Raw genomic sequence first — 22,430 nt, forward strand, 5'->3', positions numbered from 1 at the left:
AGACAAGGAAAACAGTAAGTAAAACAGTAAGTACTTACTTTTAAAACACAGCTCCTGATGCCTTCACTCACCCACCGAAGAGTCGCTACCTTCTCCTGCTGCTCCGCCGGGAAATGAGGCCGAGTCCACGGAGCTCCGCACCTTTAAGGAAAATACCTACCCAGGAATCCTCGCTGCCGACCAGCTTCCGGTTCCTCCGGCGCCAAAGACAAGGAAAACAGTAAGTAAAACAGTAAGTACTTACTTTTAAAACACAGCTCCTGATGCCTTCACTCACCCACCGAAGAGTCGCTACCTTCTCCTGCTGCTCCGCCGGGAAATGAGGCCGAGTCCACGGAGCTCCGCACCTTTAAGGAAAATACCTACCCAGGAATCCTCGCTGCCGACCAGCTTCCGGTTCCTCCGGCGCCAAAGACAAGGAAAACAGTAAGTAAAACAGTAAGTACTTACTTTTAAAACACAGCTCCTGATGCCTTCACTCACCCACCGAAGAGTCGCTACCTTCTCCTGCTGCTCCGCCGGGAAATGAGGCCGAGTCCACGGAGCTCCGCACCTTTAAGGAAAATACCTACCCAGGAATCCTCGCTGCCGACCAGCTTCCGGTTCCTCCGGCGCCAAAGACAAGGAAAACAGTAAGTAAAACAGTAAGTACTTACTTTTAAAACACAGCTCCTGATGCCTTCACTCACCCACCGAAGAGTCGCTACCTTCTCCTGCTGCTCCGCCGGGAAATGAGGCCGAGTCCACGGAGCTCCGCACCTTTAAGGAAAATACCTACCCAGGAATCCTCGCTGCCGACCAGCTTCCGGTTCCTCCGGCGCCAAAGACAAGGAAAACAGTAAGTAAAACAGTAAGTACTTACTTTTAAAACACAGCTCCTGATGCCTTCACTCACCCACCGAAGAGTCGCTACCTTCTCCTGCTGCTCCGCCGGGAAATGAGGCCGAGTCCACGGAGCTCCGCACCTTTAAGGAAAATACCTACCCAGGAATCCTCGCTGCCGACCAGCTTCCGGTTCCTCCGGCGCCAAAGACAAGGAAAACAGTAAGTAAAACAGTAAGTACTTACTTTTAAAACACAGCTCCTGATGCCTTCACTCACCCACCGAAGAGTCGCTACCTTCTCCTGCTGCTCCGCCGGGAAATGAGGCCGAGTCCACGGAGCTCCGCACCTTTAAGGAAAATACCTACCCAGGAATCCTCGCTGCCGACCAGCTTCCGGTTCCTCCGGCGCCAAAGACAAGGAAAACAGTAAGTAAAACAGTAAGTACTTACTTTTAAAACACAGCTCCTGTGGACTGATAACTGCCTGTATAACCAACAGTAAAACAATAACTCATTATGGAATATATGTAAATGGTAGTGATAGATGTAACACCCCAATATCCTATCTGCAACTAGTAGTAATCCTATAACCCACTGCTATTTACCCTGGAACTGGAGTTAGAATCTCCCTGTATTATACAGGGTTGGTCTGTTTCCCGAGTCAATGCCATTTTTAACAGGCCTCATTTCTCTCCCTGTCAAGGGTAGTGGGATCATTCATGGCGGCTCTCTGGAAATTACTCCATGTGCAGTCTGACTCTGTCAATGAGCAAAAATCTTTCCTTAGGCTGACGGTGGGCAAAGATTCAACAACACGACACCCAATAACAACATGTATTTACATAGTACCCTTAACATAATAAAACCTTGCTAGGCGCTTCACAGGAGCATTATAAAACAAAATTAGACGCTGAGCCACATAAGGTGATACTAGTCAGATGCCCAAAGGTTTGGTCAAAGAGGTGTCTTGAAGGAGGTAGGGAGGCAGAGAGGTTTAGGGAGGGAATTGCTGACTTAAACAGAGAACGACTGCAGAATTCCAAAGTGCAGATGGATCTAGGTGTTAGAGTCCATGAGTCACAAAAAGCTAGAATGCAGGTACAGCAAGTAATAAAGAAGGCTAATGGAATGCTATCCTTTATTACAAGAGGAATTGAAAATAAAAGTAGGGAGGTTATGTTTCAGTTACACATCTCGAATACTGTGTGCAGTTTTGGTCTCCTTATTTAAGGAAGGATGTAAATGCATTGGAGGTGGTTCAGAGGAGGTTTACCAGATTGATACCTGCAATGAGTGGGTTGTCTTACGAGGAAAGGTTGGACAGACTGGGCTTATTTTCATTGGAGTTTAGAAGAGTGAGGGGAGACTTGATTGAAGTTTATAAGATCCTGAACGGTCTTGACAAGGTGGATGTGTAGGGGATGTTTCCTCTTGTGAGTGAGTCCAGAACTAGGGGGCACTGTTTGAAAATTAGGGGCTGTCTTTTTGGGACAGAGAGGAGGAGAATTTTTTTTTCTCAGAGGTTTGTGCAATTTTGGAACTCTCTGCCTCAGAAGGTGGTGGAGGTGAGGTCATTGAATATTTTTAAGGCAGAGGTAGATAGATTCTTGTTAGGCTAGTGAATCAAAGGTTATCAGGGGTAGATGTAAGTGTGGAATTCGAGACACAAATAGATCAGCCATGAGATTACTGAATGGTAGAATAGGCTCGAGGGGCCGAATGGCCTACTTCTGCGCCTAATTCGTATGTTCGTATAGCTGAAGGCGCAGCCATCAATGGTGGAGCGATTAAAATTGGGGGTGCTGAAGAGGCCAGAATTAGATGAGCGCAGAGATTTCAGAGAGTTGTGAGGCTGGAGGAGATTGCAGAGATAGGGAGGGGTGAGGCTGTGGAGGGATTTGAAAACAAAGATGAGAATTTTAAAATCAAGCCATTGCTTGACTGGGAGCCAACGTAGGTCAGCGAGCACAGGAGTGACAGGTGCGAGTAAAGATACGGGCAGCAGAATTTTGGATGACCTCAATTGTTATAAGGTAAATGCAATAACATTTGCAAACTGTCGGCAAGCATCCTGTGACCAGATGTAACGTTACCAGATATCCAGGAGTATGTCCAACCAGATTTGGCAACACTATAGTTTACTAATGTCCTTCAGGAAACTTACTACTCCTACCCAGTTGGGCTTATACCTGAATCTAGCCCACACTACATGACCTCTGAAGTGGCCAAACAAGTTACTCGGTTGCATAGACAGCCCCATCAATATATGGCAACATTCAGGGGTCCTCTACCTAGCACCATCAGCACAACGACTGCCCTGTTTCAAGAGGCCCATCACCTATGCAGGACAATTAGGGATACTCAGCATATATCACCTGGGCAGCATTCTGAAAGAAAACGTATATTTCAAAAAATCATCATGAAATTAAGTCAGTCAGACTCGTAAGGTCCAAGATTATTTCTCAAGTGGGCGAAGTGCCACAATTAAGCTTCAGGATGCTTCAGTCTCCTGGTTACTATACAGTGCTCCCTGCTGGAAATGTATGTTATAGACCCTGGGAAAGGGTTCAGCAGTGATTTGCTTGTTCCTCCCTATAATCCTCCCACCTGTTGAATGCCCAGCTAACACTCATCTTCCAGGCTCAAAGAACACAATTTTCATTTCCGCTGTCTAAACTTTCGACTATATTAAATGTGAAAGGCCTGTTTTCACCACGTAGGTTTTGCAGTAACTGTTGTCAAATTACAGCACTTTTCAAATATTTTTTTCCACTAGATGAGTGGCAGTCCTAGAATAGCAAGGAAATATTCTATGTTCCAAACAGAAGCTGAGAAGAGTCTAATCCAGCAGCAGTATGACTTTCCATTGAGTTTCGAGAGGCCAAGAGTTACAACCCAGCAGCAGGTAAAAAGAAAAGGCTTGTATTTATATTGCATCTGATCATGTCTTTCAGAAAGTGCCCAAAGTGCCTCACTTGGATTACTTATGTAAAGGAATAAAGAACTTGCATTGATATAATACCTTTCATGACTTCAGGATGTCCCAAAGCGGCTTCCAACCAAAAATAGCACAGCAAGATCCCACAGGCAGGGTTGTGATAATCAGCTGACAATCAGTTTTAGTGATGTTGGCCAGGACATTGCAAGACCCCTGCTCTTCTTTGTATAGTAGCCAGGGGTCTTTTATGCCCACTTGAGAGGGTAGACAGGGCCTTGGTTTAAGGTCTCACCCAAAAAACACCTCTGACAGTGCAGCACTTCCTCAGTACTGCAGTGAAGCATCGTCCTAGATTCTGGGTTCAAATCTCGGTAGTGGGATTTGAGTCCAGAACCTTCCGACTCACAGGCACAACACTACCAACTGAGGCAAGTCATTACTTACTTAGTACAAAAGCAAGATGCTGCGGCTGCTGGAAATCTGAAAAACAAACAGAAAATGCTGGAAATACTCAGCAGATCTGGCAGCATCTGTGGAGTGAGAAACACAGTTAGTGTTGTTGCTCGAGTGCAGGTCCAGAAGCACTGGCTGCCCTCACTGGCACCTCATGTGGGCAATAGTGAATGCCAGCAGGGTATTCCCTCATGAGGTGTATCATAATTAAATTGGTTTCAGTCCTGAACTGACGTAAGTATAAGAGAGCCTTGCAGCTGGAGTCACTCGATAGTGACCAGAAGTGAGGACTGCTGGGTGGTTTGGCCTGTCTCTAGGCTGGGAGGACTGAAGCTAATTACAGTGCCCCTACTCTAAGAGAGATTGGTTAACTCAGCACAAGCCGGGGAGGATGGGGGCCTGATCCTGGCCTGTACGACTTGGTCAATTACCAGTTGGAACAGCTCAATCATGGAGAACACTTCTAACAATGTGTGTGTGGTTGGTTTTCTAGGTGTATGATGTCCCTCCAAGTGTGTGCAGAGATGGGCCTAAGAGAGACGACACCTATGATATCCCCCCGTCATATGGAAGGGAGCCTCTGAGAGTATCGATTGGGCCATACTGCACTCTGCCACCTCCGCGCAAGCTCAGCTGGGACCAACAGGATGGGTACAGAGTTTTAAAACAAGGGCTATATGATGTGCCAGCATCAAGGGACGAAGCTGCCTTCTCAAGAGAAGCCCTTTACGACATTCCTCCCACCAAAGGTGGGGCCGGGGGCTCGAATCTGCCTTATGGCACACTGCCGAGCAGACTGCACACCGCCAACGCAAGCCAACCTGTATATGACATACCACCCTCGAAGAATGGCTCATCCTTCAACCAGTCACTTTACGACATTCCCCCGTCACGCGAACATGCCGCCTCAAACCAAGGTAATCGTCTGTCGAAATTTTCGGAAATTTACGACATTCCCGTGAACGTTCCCAAGCCCAATCAGGATTGGCTGTGCCAAATGCAGCAAAACATTTACGATCTCCCAAGGACCTTTCCGCCAGCTGGGTTCAAAGACACAGCCAACGCCAGAAATCTGGGCGAGCCCCTGTATGATGTTCCCCCGCAGGTCTCCAGAGATGTTCAAACTACTCAAGAGAGGGCTGACAGTTCCACAGCAGAGGGCAGCAAGAGTGATGCACCCACTACATCAGGCAAGCCTCCAGTCCCTGCTGTGCCTGAGTCTGCCCAGGAAATAACACTGGATGTGGAATTGGCCACTGGGAGGTTGATGCAGCTACAGCAGCAGGTAACCAGCTCAGTGGCCAGCATAATGGCCTTTGTCAGCAGTAAGTGGAGGCTCCAGGACCATCTGGAGGAGCACCTGACTGAGATCCACTCTGCAGCAGACAACGTCATGAAATGCCTAGGCACTTTTATGGACTTTGTACGGGGGGTAAAGGTCAATGCCACACGCCTGACAGACAGCAATCTCCAGAACCGGCTGTACAAGCAATTACAAATTCTGGAGGACTCATATCACATCATGGTGGAGACCAGCCAAGCATTGAGTGACTGCAGCTGGTCTCTCAGTGTCCTAGTGGTGAGCAAACCCCAAGCAATCCCTGACGACCTCGATCGTTTCGTCATGGTAACCCGGACCATCCCAGATGATGTTAAACGGCTTGAATCCATAATAATTGCAAATGCAAAACTTCTCTTCAACCAGGCTCAGAGGCAGGAAGGGCAGCGTCAGCAGCAAACCCCTTCAACACTGAACAAACAACCAACCATCAATGACACTCATCCTCGTCTGCAGAGAAAGCCCAATGGGATCATTATTAAACAAAAAGCCCCATTGCCCACACCTCCAAGGAGAGAACACAATTTAAAGCCACGCCACCTGCTAACTGCCAAGCCAAATCACATAGAGGATTGCGATTATGTCCAGCTACAGGTTAGTATATTAACAGGAGATACCACAATCACGGATAGAGGATTGAAGTCAGTCCTGGACCAACAGTACCTACTGTGTTGCTCGCGCCATCTGCTGGTGTAGGGCATATATGTCGTCCACCCACACAATTTCTGTTGACAGAATCATCACATACTCCCAGCAGTCTACTTTAAATATTGACCCAACTCCCAGGGATCCCCTTTAAATATTGACACACTCCCAGGGGTCCCCTTTAAATATTGACACAACCCCAGTGTCCTCTTTAAATATTGCAAAGAGATATTGACAGACTAGGTGAGTGGGCAAAACTGTGGCAGATGGATTTCAATGGGGGCAAGTGTGAGGTTATCCATTTTGGACCAAAAAAAGGATAGAGCAGGGTACTTTCTAAATGGGAAGAGGTTAAGTACAGTGGATGTCCAAAGAGACTTGGGGGTTCAGGTGCATAGATCTTTAAAATGCCGTAAGCAAGTGCAGAAAATAATCAAAAAGACTAATGGAATGCTCACCTTTATATCTGGAGGATTGGAGTATAAAGACACAGAGGTTATGCTGTAGCTGTACAAAACTCTGGTTAGACCCCACTTGGAGGACTGTGAGCAGTTCTGGGCACCACATCTTAGGAAGGATATATTGGCCTTAGAGGGAGTGCAACATAGGTTTACAAGAATTATACCTGGACTACAGGGGTTAAGTTACGAGGAGAGATTGCACAAATTAGGCCTGTTTTTGCTAAAATTTAGAAGGTTAAGGGGTGATCTGATCGAAGTCTTCAAGATATTAACAGGAAAAGACAGGCTTGATAAAGAAAAACTATTTCCACTGGTTGGAGATTCTAAAACTAGGGGGCATAGTCTAAAAATTAGGACCAGACCGTTCAGGAGAGATGTTAGGAAGCACTTCTTCACGCAAAGGGTGGTAGAGGTTTGGAACTCTCTCCCACAAACAACAGGTGAAGCTAGAACAGTTGTTAATTTTAAATCTGAGATAGATTTTTGTTAAGCAAAGATATTAAGGGATATGGGCCAAAGGCAGGTATATGGAGTTAGGCCGCGGATCAGCCATGATCTCATTGAATGGCGGGACAGGTTCGAGGGGCTAAATGGCCTACTCCTGTTCCTATCTTCCTATGTTCCTAATATTGACACACCCCCCCAGGGATCCCCTTGAAATATTGACACAACCACTATGGTCTCCTTTAAATATTGACACAACCCCAGGGACCCCTTTCAATATTGAAAGACACCCAGAGATCCCCTTTAAATATTGACACACTCCCAGGGGTCCCCTTTAAATATTGACACACTCCCAGGGACCCCCTTTAAATATTGACACAAACCCAGGGACCCCTTTAAATATTTACACAACCCCAGGGTCCTCTTTAAATATTGACACAACACCAGGAATCCAGTATAAATATTGACACAACCCCAGGGTTCCCTTTAAATATTGTCACAACCCCAGGAGTCCCCTTTAAATATGAACCCCCACGGATCCCTTTTCAATACTGACACACCCAAGGGATCCCCTTTAAATATTGGCACAACCACGTGGGTCCCCTTTAAATACTGACACAAGCCCAGGGATCCCCATTAAATATTGGCACAACCCCAGGATCCCCTTTAAGTATTGACACAACCACATGGGTCCCCTTTAAATATTGACACACTCCCAGGGATCCCCATTAAATATTGGCACAACCCCAGGATCCCCTTTAAGTATTGACACAACCATATGGGTTCCCTTTAAATATTGACACAAGCCTAGGGTCCCCTTTAAAAATTGACATACTCCCAGGGTTCCCCTTTAAGTATTGACACAACCACGTGGGACCCCTTTAAATACTGACACAAACCCAGGGTCCCCTTTAAAAATTGACATACTCCCAGGGTTCCCATTTCAATATTGACACACTCTCAGGCGTCCCCTTTAAATAGTGACACAACCCCAGGGTCCCCTTTAAATACTGACACAACCACAGGGTCTCCTTTAAATATTGACACACTCCCAGGGTCTGCTTTAAATATTGACACATTCCTGGGGGCCCCTTTAAATATTGATATCTTCCTTTATGACCTGTATAAAGTTCTGGTTAGGCCACTACTCGAGTACCTTTTCCAGTTCTGGTAATCACACTTCAGGAAGTATGTAAGGGTCCTTGACAGGGTGTAGAGGAGATTTACCAGAATGGTTCCAGAGTTGAAGGATTTTAGTTACAAGGTGAGGTTGGAGAAGCTGGGGTTGTTCTCCCTGGAGCAAAGGAGATTGAGGGGAGATTTGATAGAGGTGTACAAGATTATGAGAGGTTTAGAAAGAGTAGACGAGGAAAAGCTGTTCCCATTAGCTGATGGTACAAGGAATAGGGGACACTGATTTAAGGTTTTGTTAAAGAGATGCAGGGGGGATGTGAGGAAGAACTTTTATACACAGTGAGTGGAAATTACCTCGAACACACTACTAGGTTGGTGGAAGTGGAGACGATGAATGATTTCAAAAGGAAATTGCATGGGCACGAGGGAAATAAACTTAGAGGGCTACAGGGATAGAGCCGGCCAACGGGACTGATTGGATTGTTCGACAAAAATCTCGCATGGACTTGATGGGCCGAATGGCCTCCTTCTGTGCCATATTGACTCTTTGGCCGGAATTTTACAGTGGATGGATGGGAGCCAAACTGAGAAGTATTTTACGGATCTTCAGGCTTTAATTGTCCCTCCCTCAAGTGGGTGGAAGTCCCGCCTCAGTGTGCTGCCGGCCAATCAGCGGGCCGGCAGCTCTTAGTCCCAGCAGCGCCACAGGGAGCAGTGGCCACTGCTGGGACTGCAGCCCAGCTGTTGCCAGGGGGCCTGGCGGGAATGAAAGTAGGGGCGTGCCTCACCAGGGAGATCGGTTCTTCCCTGGCGAGGCTGGAGGGGTCGCTCGGGGAGAGGGGAGTGTCTTGGGTCACGGAGGTGGGTTGGAAGGAGGGGGCGGACCTCAATCGGGCACCCTGTGCCTGACTGCCATGCCCCCCCCCCCACCCCCGGCTCGTGGAAAGACCGGCAGCTATCGCTGGGAGGCCTTTCACGTCCCCAGCACACCCACTTGGCACGGGTAAAATACCCATGGAGGCGGGCGAGGGCTCTTATGTGGCCGTTAAGTGGCTACTTAAGGGTCTTGATTGGCCTCGGGCGGAAGGGCCGCTTCACACCACCCTGCCCCCCCCATCCCCCGCCTGACCTCCGTAAACTTGTCCGGAGGCGGAATCGGGGCGGGTAGGCCTCCGGAGCCTGCCGCTCAATTTTACACTGCCCCCACACCACCATACGATTGGCTGAGGCGGCTTAAATTTCCGGTCTATCACACCAGGGGTTCTCTTCAAATATTGACACACTCCTAGGGACAGCCTTTTATTAATATCGCATTCATCACGATTCCTTTTAAACACTAACCCACTCCTAGGGTCTTGCTTTGCTATTAACCCATTCACAAGTTCTCCCTGATGGACCCACACACTCCCAGAAGCTCATTTTAGACATTAATACAATCCCAGGAGGCCTCTGTACCAAATTTCAAAAGACAGTGTTAGCTATCCGAAGGAGCACAGTGCTCCATTGCAGAATTTATTAGTACACATACCTGAAATATTATGTTAGCAAAGTTGGGGAAGATATGAAAAGCGAGCCTCACTGGGATCCCTTTGCTCACTCCGTAAGGTCTGAAAACCCCAGTTTCGAAATGTATGGTGTGGGAATATGTAAACACTGGACTGTCTGATACTGGGGGAAATATTTAAACACTGGACTGTCTAATACTGGGGGAAATATTTAAACACTGGACTGTCTGATACTGGGGGAAATATTTAAACACTGGACTGTCTGAAACAGTGGGGACTATTTAAACACTGGACTGTCTGATAGTGTGGGAAATATTTAAACACTGGACTGTCTGATAGAGTGGGGACTATTTAAACACTAGACTGTCTGATAGTGTGGGAAATATTTAAACACTGGACTGTCTGATACTGGGGGAAATATTTAAACACTGGACTGTCTGAAACAGTGGGGACTATTTAAACACTGGACTGTCTGATAGTGTGGGAAATATTTAAACACTGGACTGTCTGAAACAGTGGGGACTATTTAAACACTGGACTGTCTGATAGTGTGGGAAATATTTAAACACTGGACTGTCTGATAGAGTGGGGACTATTTAAACACTAGACTGTCTGATAGTGTGGGAAATATTTAAACACTGGACTGTCTGATACTGGGGGAAATATTTAAACACTGGACTGTCTGAAACAGTGGGGACTATTTAAACACTGGACTGTCTAATACTGGGGGAAATATTTAAACAATGGACTGTCTGATACAGTGGGGACTATTTAAACACTAGACTGTCTGATACTGGGGAAAATATTTAAACACTGGACTGTCTGATACAGTGGGGACTATTTAAACACTAGACTGTCTGATACTGGGGGATATATTTAAACACTGGACTGTCTGATACTGGGGGAATATTGAAACACTGGACTGTCTGATACTGGGGGAATATTGAAACACTGGACTGTCTGATACTGTGTAGAATATTTAAACACTGGACTGTCTGATACTGTGGGGAATATTTAAACACTGTACTGTCTGCTACTGGGGGATGATATAAACACTGGACTGTCTGCTAGTGTGAGGAATATTTAAACACTGGACTATCTGATAGTGGGGTGAATATTTAAACACTGGACTGTCCAATACTGTGGTGAATATTTAAACACTGGATTGTCTGATACTGGAGGAATATTTAAACACAGGACTGTCTGATATTGTGGGGAATATTTAAACACTGGACTGTCTGATACTGGGGGATATTTAAACACTGGACTGTCTGATACTGGAGGAATATTTAAACATTGGACTGTGTGATACTGGAGGGGGGTGGGGAAGATTTTCACACTGGACTGTCTGTTACTGGGGGGAATATTTAAACACGGGATTGTCTGATACTGGGGTGAATATATGAACACTGGACTGTCTGCTACTGGGGGATTATATTAACACTGGACTGTCTGCTAGTGTGAGGAATATTTATACACTGGACTGTCTGATACTGTGGGATATATTTAAACACTGGACTGTATGATACTGGGGGAATATTTAAACACTGGACTATCTGATACTGTGAGCAATATTTAAACATGGGACTGTCTGATGCTGTGGGGAAAATTTAAAAATTGGACTGTCTGATAGTGTGAGGAATAGTTAAACACTGGACTGTCTGATACTGGGGGTGTATTAAAACACTGGACTGTCTGAAACTGGGGGAATATTTGAACACTGGTCTGTCTGATACTGGGCGACTAATTAAACACTGGATTGTCTGATACTGGGGGAATATTTAAACACTGGACTGTCTGATAGTGGGGGAATATTTAAACACTGGACTGTCTGATACTGGGGCAATATATAAACACTGGACTGTCTGCTAGTGTGAGCAATATTTAAACACTCGACTGTCTGTTACTGGGGGTAATATTTAAAGACGGGATTGTCTGACACTGGGGTGAATATTTAAACACTGGACTGTCTGTTCGTGTGAGGAATATTTAAACACTGGACTGTCTGATACTTTGAGGAATATTTAAACAACGGACTGTCTGATGCTGTGGGGAATATTTAAACACTGGCCTGTCGGATAGTGTGAGGAATATTAGAATATTTAAACACTGGACTGTCTGTTAGTCTGAGGAATATTTAAACACTGGACTGTCTGATGCTGTGGGGTATATTTAAACACTGGACCGTCTGATACTGTGGAGAATATTTAAACACTGGACTGTCTGTAACTGGGGGGAATATTTAAAGACGGGATTGTCTGATACTGGGGTGAATATATAAACACTGGACTGTCTGCTACTGGGGGATTATATAAACACTGGACTGTCTGATACTGTGGGGAATATTTAACCACTGCACTGTCTGATACTGTGGGGAATATTTAAACACGTGATTGTCTGATACTGTGGGATATATTTGAACACTGGACTGTCTGATCCTGTGGAGAATATTTAAACACTGGATTGTCTGATACGGGGGGGGGGGGGAATATTTAAACACTGGACAGTCTGATACTGTGAGGAATAATTAAGCACTGGGCTGTCGGATAGTGTGAGGAATATTGGAATATTTAAACACTGGACTGTCTGTTACTGGGGGAAATATTTAAACACTGGACTGTCTGATACTGGGGGGAATATTTAAACACTGGACTGTCTGATACTGTGGAGAATATTTAAACACTGGACTGTCTGATACTGGGGGGACTATTTAAACACTGGACTGTCTGATACTGTGAGGAATATTTAAACAACGGACTGTCGGATAGTGTGAGGAATATTGGAATATTTAAACACTGGACTGTCTGTTACTGGGGGGAATATTTAAATACGGGATTGTCTGATACTGGGGTGAATATATAAACACGGGACTGTCTGCTATGGGGGGATTATATAAACACTGGACTGTCTGATGCTGTGGGGTATATTTAAACACTGGACTGTCTGATACTGTGGAGAATATTTAAACACTGGATTGTCTGATACGGGGGGTGGGGAATATTTTAACACTGGACTGTCTGTTACTGGGGGGAATATTTAAACACTGGACTGTCGGATAGTGTGAGGAATATTGGAATATTTAAACACTGGACTGTCTGTTAGTCTGAGGAATATTTAAACACTGGACTGTCTGATACTGGGGAAATATTTAAACACTGGACTGTCTGATGCAGTGGGGAATATTTAAACACTGGACTGTCGGATAGTGTGAGGAATATTGGAATATTTAAACACTGGACTGTCTGTTAGTCTGAGGAATATTTAAACACTGGACTGTCTGATACTGGGGAAATATTTAAACACTGGACTGTCTGATACTGTGGAGAATATTTAAACACTGGATTGTCTGATACTGGGGTGAATATATAAACACTGGACTGTCTGCTAGTGTGAGGAATATTTAAACACTGGACTGTCTGATACTGTGGGGAATAGTTAAACACGGGATTGTCTGATACTGGGGTGAATATATAAACACTGGACTGTCTGATGCTGTGGGGTATATTTAAACACTGGACTGTCTGGTACTGTGGAGAATATTTAAACACTGGACAGTCTGATACTGGGGTATATTTAAACACTGGACTATCTGTTAGTGTGAGGAATATTTAAACACTGGGCTGTCTGATGCTGTGGGGTATATTTAAACACTGGACAGTCTGGTACTGTGGAGAATATTTAAACACTGGATTGTCTGATACGGGGGTGAATATATGAACACTGGACTGTCTGCTACTGGGGGATTATATTAACACTGGACTGTCTGCTAGTGTGAGGAATATTTAAACACTGGCCTGTCTGATACTGGGGGAATATTTAAACATTGGACTGTCTGATACTGTGGGGAATAGTTAATTACTGGACTGTCTGATACTGGGGGAATATTTAAACACTGGACTGTCTGATACTGTGGGGAAAATTTAAACATTGGATTGTCTGATAGTGGGGTGAAATATTTAAACACTGTACTGTCTGCTACTGGGGGATTATATAAACACTGGACTGTCTGCTAGTGTGAGTAATATTTAAACACTCGACTATCTGATAGTGGGGTGAATATTTAAACACTGGACTGTCTGATACTGTGGGGAATATTTAAACACGGGATTGTCTGATACTGTGGAGAATAGTTTCACACTGGATTGTCTGATACTGGGGGAATATTTAAACACTGGACTGTCTGATACTGAGGGAATATTTGAACACTGGATAGTCTGATACTGTGGGAAGTATTTAAAGACTGGTCTGTCTGAAACAGTGGGGACTATTTACACACTGGACTACCTAATACTGGGGGAAATATTTAAACACTGGACTGTCTGATACTGGGGAAAATATTTAAACACTGGACTACCTGACACAGTGGGGACTATTTAAACACGAGACTGATACTGGGGGAAATATTTAAACACTGGACTGTTTGATACTGGGGGGAATATTTAAACACAGGACTGTCTGATACTATGAGGAAGATTTAAACACTGGACTGTCTGATACTGGGGGAATATTTAAACACTGGATGGTCTGATACTGTGGGGAATATTTAAACACTAGACTGTCTGAAACAGTGGGGACTATTTAAACACTGGACTGTCAAATACTGGGGGAAATATTTAAACACTGGACCGTCTGATACTGTGGAAAATATTTCAAGACTGGACTGTCTGATACTGTGAGGAATATTTAAACAACGGACTGTCGGATAGTGTGAGGAATATTGGAATATTTAAACACTGGACGGTCTAATCGTGTGGGGAATATTTAACACTGGACTTTCTGATACGGGGGGGGGGGGGGGGGTGGAATATTTAAACACTGGAATGTCTGATACTGTGGGGAATATTTAAACAGGGGATTGTCTGATACTGGGATGAATATATAAACACTGGACTGTCTGATACTGGGGTGAATATTTAAACACTGGACTGTCTGATACTGGGGGAATGTTTAAACATGGGATTGTCTGATACTGGGGTGAATATTTAAACACTGGACTGTCTGATACTGTGGAGAATATTTAAACACTGGACTGTCTGATACTGTGGGGAATATTTAAACACGGGATTGTCTGACACTGGGGTGAATATATAAACACTGGACTGTCTGATAATGTGAGGAATATTGGAATATTTAAACACTGGACTGTCTGATAGTGTGAGGAATATTGGAATATTTAAACACTGGACTGTCGGATAGTGTGAGGAATATTAGAATATTTAAACACTGGACTGTCTGTTAGTCTGAGGAATATTTAAACACTGGACTGTCTGATGCTGTGGGGTATATTTAAACACTGGACCGTCTGATACTGTGGAGAATATTTAAACACTGGACTGTCTGTAACTGGGGGGAATATTTAAAGACGGGATTGTCTGATACTGGGGTGAATATATAAACACTGGACTGTCTGCTACTGGGGGATTATATAAACACTGGACTGTCTGATACTGTGGGGAATATTTAACCACTGCACTGTCTGATACTGTGGGGAATATTTAAACACGTGATTGTCTGATACTGTGGGATATATTTGAACACTGGACTGTCTGATCCTGTGGAGAATATTTAAACACTGGATTGTCTGATACGGGGGGGGGGGGCGGTGGGAATATTTAAACACTGGACAGTCTGATACTGTGAGGAATATTTAAGCACTGGGCTGTCTGATCCTGTGGAGAATATTTAAACACTGGACTGTCTGATACTGGGGGAAATATTTCAACACTGGACTGTCTAATACTGGGGTGAATATATAAACACTGGATTGTCTGATACTGGGGGGAATATTTAAACACTGGACTGTCTGATACTGGGGGGACTATTTAAACACTGGACTGTCTGATACTGTGAGGAATATTTAAACAACGGACTGTCGGATAGTGTGAGGAATATTGAAACACTGGACTGTCTGTTACTGGGGGGAATATTTAAATACGGGATTGTCTGATACTGGGGTGAATATATAAACACGGGACTGTCTGCTATGGGGGGATTATATAAACACTGGACTGTCTGATGCTGTGGGGTATATTTAAACACTGGACTGTCTGATACTGTGGAGAATATTTAAACACTGGATTGTCTGATACGGGGGGTGGGGAATATTTTAACACTGGACTGTCTGTTACTGGGGGGAATATTTAAACACTGGACTGTCGGATAGTGTGAGGAATATTGGAATATTTAAACACTGGACTGTCTGTTAGTCTGAGGAATATTTAAACACTGGACTGTCTGATACTGGGGAAATATTTAAACACTGGACTGTCTGATACTGTGGAGAATATTTAAACACTGGATTGTCTGATACTGGGGTGAATATATAAACACTGGACTGTCTGCTACTGGGGTGAATATATAAACACTGGACTGTCTACTAGTGTGAGGAATATTTAAACACTGGACTATCTGATAGTGGGGGGAATATTTAAACACTGGACTGTCTGATACTGGGGTGAATATATAAACACTGGACTGTCTGCTACTGGGGGATTATATAAACACTGGACTGTCTGCTAGTGTGAGGAATATTTAAACACTGGACTATCTGATAGTGGGGGGAATATTTAAACACTGGACTGTCTGATACTGTGGAAAATACTTAAACACTGGACTGTCTGATAGTGTGAGGAATATTTAACACTGGATGGTCTAATCGTGTGGGGAATATTTAACACTGGACTATCTGATAGTGGGGGGAATATTTAAACACTGGACTGTCTGATACTGTGGGGAATATTTAAACATGGGATTGTCTGATACTGGGGTGAATATATAAACACTGGACTGTCTGATACTGGGGGAATATTTAAACACTGGACTGTCTGATACTGTGGAGAATATTTAAACACGGGATTGTCTGATACTGGGGGATTATATTAACACTGGACTGTCTGCTAGTGTGAGGAATATTTAAACACTGGCCTGTCTGATACTGGGGGAATATTTAAACACTGGACTGTCTGATACTGTGGGGAATAGTTAATTACTGGACTGTCTGATACTGGGGGAATATTTAAACACTGGACTGTCTGATACTGTGGGGAAAATTTAAACATTGGACTGTCTGATAGTGGGGTGAAATATTTAAACACTGTACTGTCTGCTACTGGGGGATTATATAAACACTGGACTGTCTGCTAGTGTGAGTAATATTTAAACACTCGACTATCTGATAGTGGGGTGAATATTTAAACACTGGACTGTCTGATACTGTGGGGAATATTTAAACACGGGATTGTCTGATACTGTGGAGAATAGTTTCACACTGGATTGTCTGATACTGGGGGAATATTTAAACACTGGACTGTCTGATACTGAGGGAATATTTGAACACTGGATAGTCTGATACTGTGGGAAGTATTTAAAGACTGGTCTGTCTGAAACAGTGGGGACTATTTACACACTGGACTACCTAATACTGGGGGAAATATTTAAACACTGGACTGTCTGATACTGGGGAAAATATTTAAACACTGGACTACCTGACACAGTGGGGACTATTTAAACACGAGACTGATACTGGGGGAAATATTTAAACACTGGACTGTCTGATACTATGAGGAAGATTTAAACACTGGACTGTCTGATACTGGGGGAATATTTAAACACTGGATGGTCTGATACTGTGGGGAATATTTAAACACTGGACTGTCTGAAACAGTGGGGACTATTTAAACACTGGACTGTCAAATACTGGGGGAAATATTTAAACACTGGACCGTCTGATACTGTGGAAAATATTTCAAGACTGGACTGTCTGATACTGTGAGGAATATTTAAACAACGGACTGTCTGATGCTGTGGGGAATATTTAAACACTGGACTGTCGGATAGTGTGAGGAATATTGGAATATTTAAACACTGGACGGTCTAATCGTGTGGGGAATATTTAACACTGGACTTTCTGATACGGGGGGGGGGGGGTGGAATATTTAAACACTGGAATGTCTGATACTGTGGGGAATATTTAAACAGGGGATTGTCTGATACTGGGGGTAATTTAAACACTGGACTGTCTGATACTGGAGGAATATTTAAACACAGGACTGTCAGATTTTGTGGGGAATATTTAAACACTGGACTGTCGGATAGTGTGAGGAATATTGGAATATTTAAACACTGGACGGTCTAATCGTGTGGGGAATATTTAACACTGGACTTTCTGATACGGGGGGGGGGAATATTTAAACACTGGAATGTCTGATACTGTGGGGAATATTTAAACAGGGGATTGTCTGATACTGGTATGAATATATAAACACTGGACTGTCTGATACTGGGGGGTATTTAAACACTGGACAGTCTAATCGTTGGGGAATATTTAACACTGGAATGTCTGATACTGTGGGGAATATTTAAACACGGGATTGTCTGATACTGGGATGAATATATAAACACTGGACTGTCTGTTAGTCTGAGGAATATTTAAACACTGGACTGTCTGATACTGTGGGGAATATTTAAATACTGGACAGTCTAATCGTTGGGGAATATTTAACACTGGAATGTCTGATACTGTGGGGAATATTTAAACACGGGATTGTCTGATACTGGGATGAATATATAAACACTGGACTGTCTGTTAGTCTGAGGAATATTTAAACACTGAACTGTCTGATACTGTGGGGAATATTTAAACACGGGATTGTCTGATACTGGGATGAATATATAAACACTGGACTGTCTGTTAGTCTGAGGAATATTTAAACACTGGACTGTCTGATAGTGTGAGGAATATTTCAACACTGGACTGTCTAATAGTATGGGGAATATTTAACACTGGACTATCTGATAGTGGGGTGAATATATAAACACTGGACTGTCTGATACTGTGGAGAAGATTTAAACACTGGATAGTCTGATACTGGGGGGAATATTTAAACACTGGATTTTCTGATACTGGGGGGAATATTTAAACACTGGACTGCCTGCTACTGGGGGATTATATTAACACTGGACTGTCTGCCAGTGTGAGGAATATTTAAACACTGGACTGTCTGTTAGTGTGAGGAATATTTAAACAATGGACTGTCTGATACTGTGGCGAATTTTTAAACACTGGACTATCTGAAACTGTGGAGAATAGTTAAACACTGGATTGTCTGATACTGGAGGAATATTTAAACACTGGACTGTCTGATACTGGAGGAATATTTAAACACAGGACTGTCTGATATTGTGGGGAATATTTAAACATTGGACTGTCTGATACTGGGGGAATATTTAAACACTGGACTGTCTGATACTGTGGCGAATTTTTAAACACTGGACTATCTGAAACTGTGGAGAATAGTTAAACACTGGATTGTCTGATACTGGAGGAATATTTAAACACAGGACTGTCTGATACTGTGGAGAATAGTTAAACACAGGACTGTCTGATACTGTGGAGAATAGTTAAACACAGGACTGTCTGATACTGGAGGAATATTTAAACACAGGACTGTCTGATACTGTGGAGAATAGTTAAACACAGGACTGTCTGATACTGTGGAGAATAGTTAAACACAGGACTGTCTGATACTGTGGAGAATAGTTAAACACTGGATTGTCTGATACTGGAGGAATATTTAAACACAGGACTGTCTGATATTGTGGGGAATATTTAAACATTGTACTGTCTGATACTGTGGAGAAGAATTAAACACTGGATCGTCTGATACTGTGGGTAATATTTAAACACTGGACTGTCGGATACTGGGGGGAATATTTAAACACTGGATTTTCTGATACTGGGGGGAATATTTAAACACTGAACTGTGTGTTACTGGGGGGAATATTTAAACACGGGATTGTCTGATACCGGGGTGAATATATGAACACTGGACTGTCTGCTACTGGGGGATTATATTAACACTGGACTGTCTGCTAGTGTGAGGAATATTTAAACACTGGACTATCTGATAGTGTGAGGAATATTTAAACATTGGACTGTCTGATACTGTGGAGAATTTTTAAACACTGGACTGTCTGATACTGTGCGGAATATTTAAACTCTGGATTGTGTGATACTGGGGTAATTTAAACACTGGACTGCCTGATACTGGGGAATGTTTAAAGACGGGATTGTCTGATACTGAGGTGAATATATATACACTGGACTGTCTGATACGGGGGGAATATTTAAATTCCGGACTGTCTGATAGTGGGGGGAATATTCAAATACTTGCCTGTCTGATACTGTGGGGAATATTTAAACACGGGATTGTCTGATACTGGGGTGAATATATATACACTGGACTGTCTGATACTGGGGGATATTTAAACACTGGACTGTCTGTTAGTGTGAGGAATATTTAAACACTGGACTGTCTGATACTGTGGAGAATATTAAAACACTGGATTGTCTGATAGTGTGGGGAATATTTAAACACTGGACTATCTGATAGTGTGGGGAATATTTAAACACTGGACTGTCTGATAGTGTGGGGAATATTTAAACACTGGACAGTTTGATACTGTGGAGAATATTTAAACACTGGATTGTCTGATACGGGAGGGGGAATATTTAAACACTGGACTGTCTGATACTGTGGGGAATATTCAAACACTGGACTGTCTGATACTGTGGGGAATATTTAAACACTGGACTGTCTGATAGTGTGGGGAATATTTAAACACTGGACAGTCTGATACTGTGGAGAATATTTAAACACTGGATTGTCTGATACGGGAGGGGGAATATTTAAACACTGGACTGTCTGATACTGGGGGAATATTTAAACACTGGATTGTCTGATACGGGAGGGGGAATATTTAAACACTGGACTGTCTGATACTGGGGGAATATTTAAACACTGGACAGTCTGATACTGTGGAGAATATTTAAACACTGGATTGTCTGATACGGGAGGGGGAATATTTAAACACTGGACTGTCTGATACTGGGGGAATATTTAAACACTGGACTGTCTGATAGTGTGAGCAATATTGAAACACTGGACTGTCTGTTACTGGGGGGGAATATTTAAAGACGGGATTGTCTGATACTGGGGTGAATATATATACACTGGACTGTCTGATACTGGGGGATATTTAAATACTGGACTGTCTGATACTGTGGAGAATATTTAAAAACTGGATTGTCTGATACTGTGGGGAATATTTAAACACTGGACTGTTGATACTGTGGGGAATATTTAAGCACTGGACTGTCTGATACTGGGGGAATATTTAAACACTGGACTGTCTGATACTGGGGGGAATATTTAAACACTGGACTATCTGATACTGGGGGAATATTCAAACATTGGACTGTCTGTTGGTGTGAGGAATATTTAAACACTGGAGTGTCTGATACAGTGGGGAATATTTAAACATGGGATTGTCTGATACTGGGGGGAATATTTAAACACTGGACTGGCTGATACTGGGGGGAATATTTGAACACTGGATTGTCTGATACTGTGGGGAATATTTAAACACTGGATTGTCTGATCGTGTGAGGAATATTTAAACACTGGAGTGTCTGATACTGTGGGGAGTATTTAAACACTGGAGTGTCAGATCGTGTGAGGAATATTTAAACACTGGACTGTCTGATACTGTGGGGAATATTTAAGCACTGGACTGTCTGATACTGGGGGAATATTTAAACATTGGACTATCTGATACTGGGGGAATATTCAAACACTGGACTGTCTGTTGGTGTGAGGAATATTTAAACACTGGACTGTCTGATACTGTGGGGAATATTTAAACATGGGATTGTCTGATACTGGGGGGAATATTTAAACACTGGACTGTCTGATCTGGGGGGGAATATTTAAACACAGGACTGTCTGTTACTAGGGGGCACATTTAAACACTGGATTGTCTGACAGTGTGAGGAATATTTAAACAGAGGATTGTCTGATACTGGGGTGAATATATGAACACTGGACTGTCTACTACTGGGGGATTATATTAACACTGGACTGTCTGATACTGGGGGAATATTTAAGCACTGGACTGTCTGATACTCTGGGGAATATTTAAACACTGGACTGTCTGATACTGGGGGGGAATATTTAAACACTGGATTGTCTGATACTGGGGGGAATATTTAAACACTGGACTGTCTGTTGGCGTGAGGAATATTTAAACACTGGACTGTCTGATACTGTGGGGAATATTTAAACATGGGATTGTCTGATACTGGGGGGGATATTTAAACACTGGACTGTCTTACTGGGGGGGGGGGGAATATTTAAACACTAGACTATCTGATACTCTGGGGAATATTTAAACACTGGACTGTCTGATACTGGGGGGAATATTTAAACACTGGACTATCTGATACTGGGGGAATATTCAAACACTGGACTGTCTGTTGGCGTGAGGAATATTTAAACACTGGACTGTCTGATACTGTGGGGAATATTTAAACATGGGATTGTCTGATACTGGGGGGGATATTTAAACACTGGACTGTCTTACGGGGGCGCACATTTAAACACTGGATTGTCTGATACTGTGGGAAATATTTAAACACTGGACTGTCTGATACTGTGGGGAATATTTAAACACAGGACTGTCTGATACTGTGGGGACTATTTAAACACTGGACTGCCTGATACTGTGGGGAATATTTAAACACTGGACTGTCTGATACTGTGGAGAATATTTAAACACTGGACTATCTGATACTGTGGGGAATATTTAAACACTGGATTGTCTGATGCTGTGGAGAATATTTAAACACTG

The 22,430-nt window shown here is 43.3% G+C and overlaps 1 protein-coding gene across 3 annotated transcripts in view; it reads left to right on the forward strand.

Annotated features, from left to right (window-relative positions):
• The window catches only part of LOC137378046 (enhancer of filamentation 1-like), a 183,133-nt gene that overhangs the window by 134,421 nt on the left and 26,282 nt on the right, over positions 1 to 22,430 (forward strand). For all 3 annotated transcript variants that reach the window (XM_068048101.1, XM_068048100.1, XM_068048098.1), the window contains exons 4-5: positions 3,601 to 3,729; positions 4,709 to 6,148. In XM_068048101.1, the coding sequence (XP_067904202.1) occupies positions 3,601 to 3,729; positions 4,709 to 6,148 (1,569 nt within the window). The remainder of the gene's footprint in view (positions 1 to 3,600; positions 3,730 to 4,708; positions 6,149 to 22,430) is intronic.

The sequence above is a fragment of the Heterodontus francisci genome, chromosome 16 (genome assembly GCF_036365525.1).
Source record: "Heterodontus francisci isolate sHetFra1 chromosome 16, sHetFra1.hap1, whole genome shotgun sequence".
NCBI lineage: Eukaryota > Metazoa > Chordata > Chondrichthyes > Heterodontiformes > Heterodontidae > Heterodontus > Heterodontus francisci.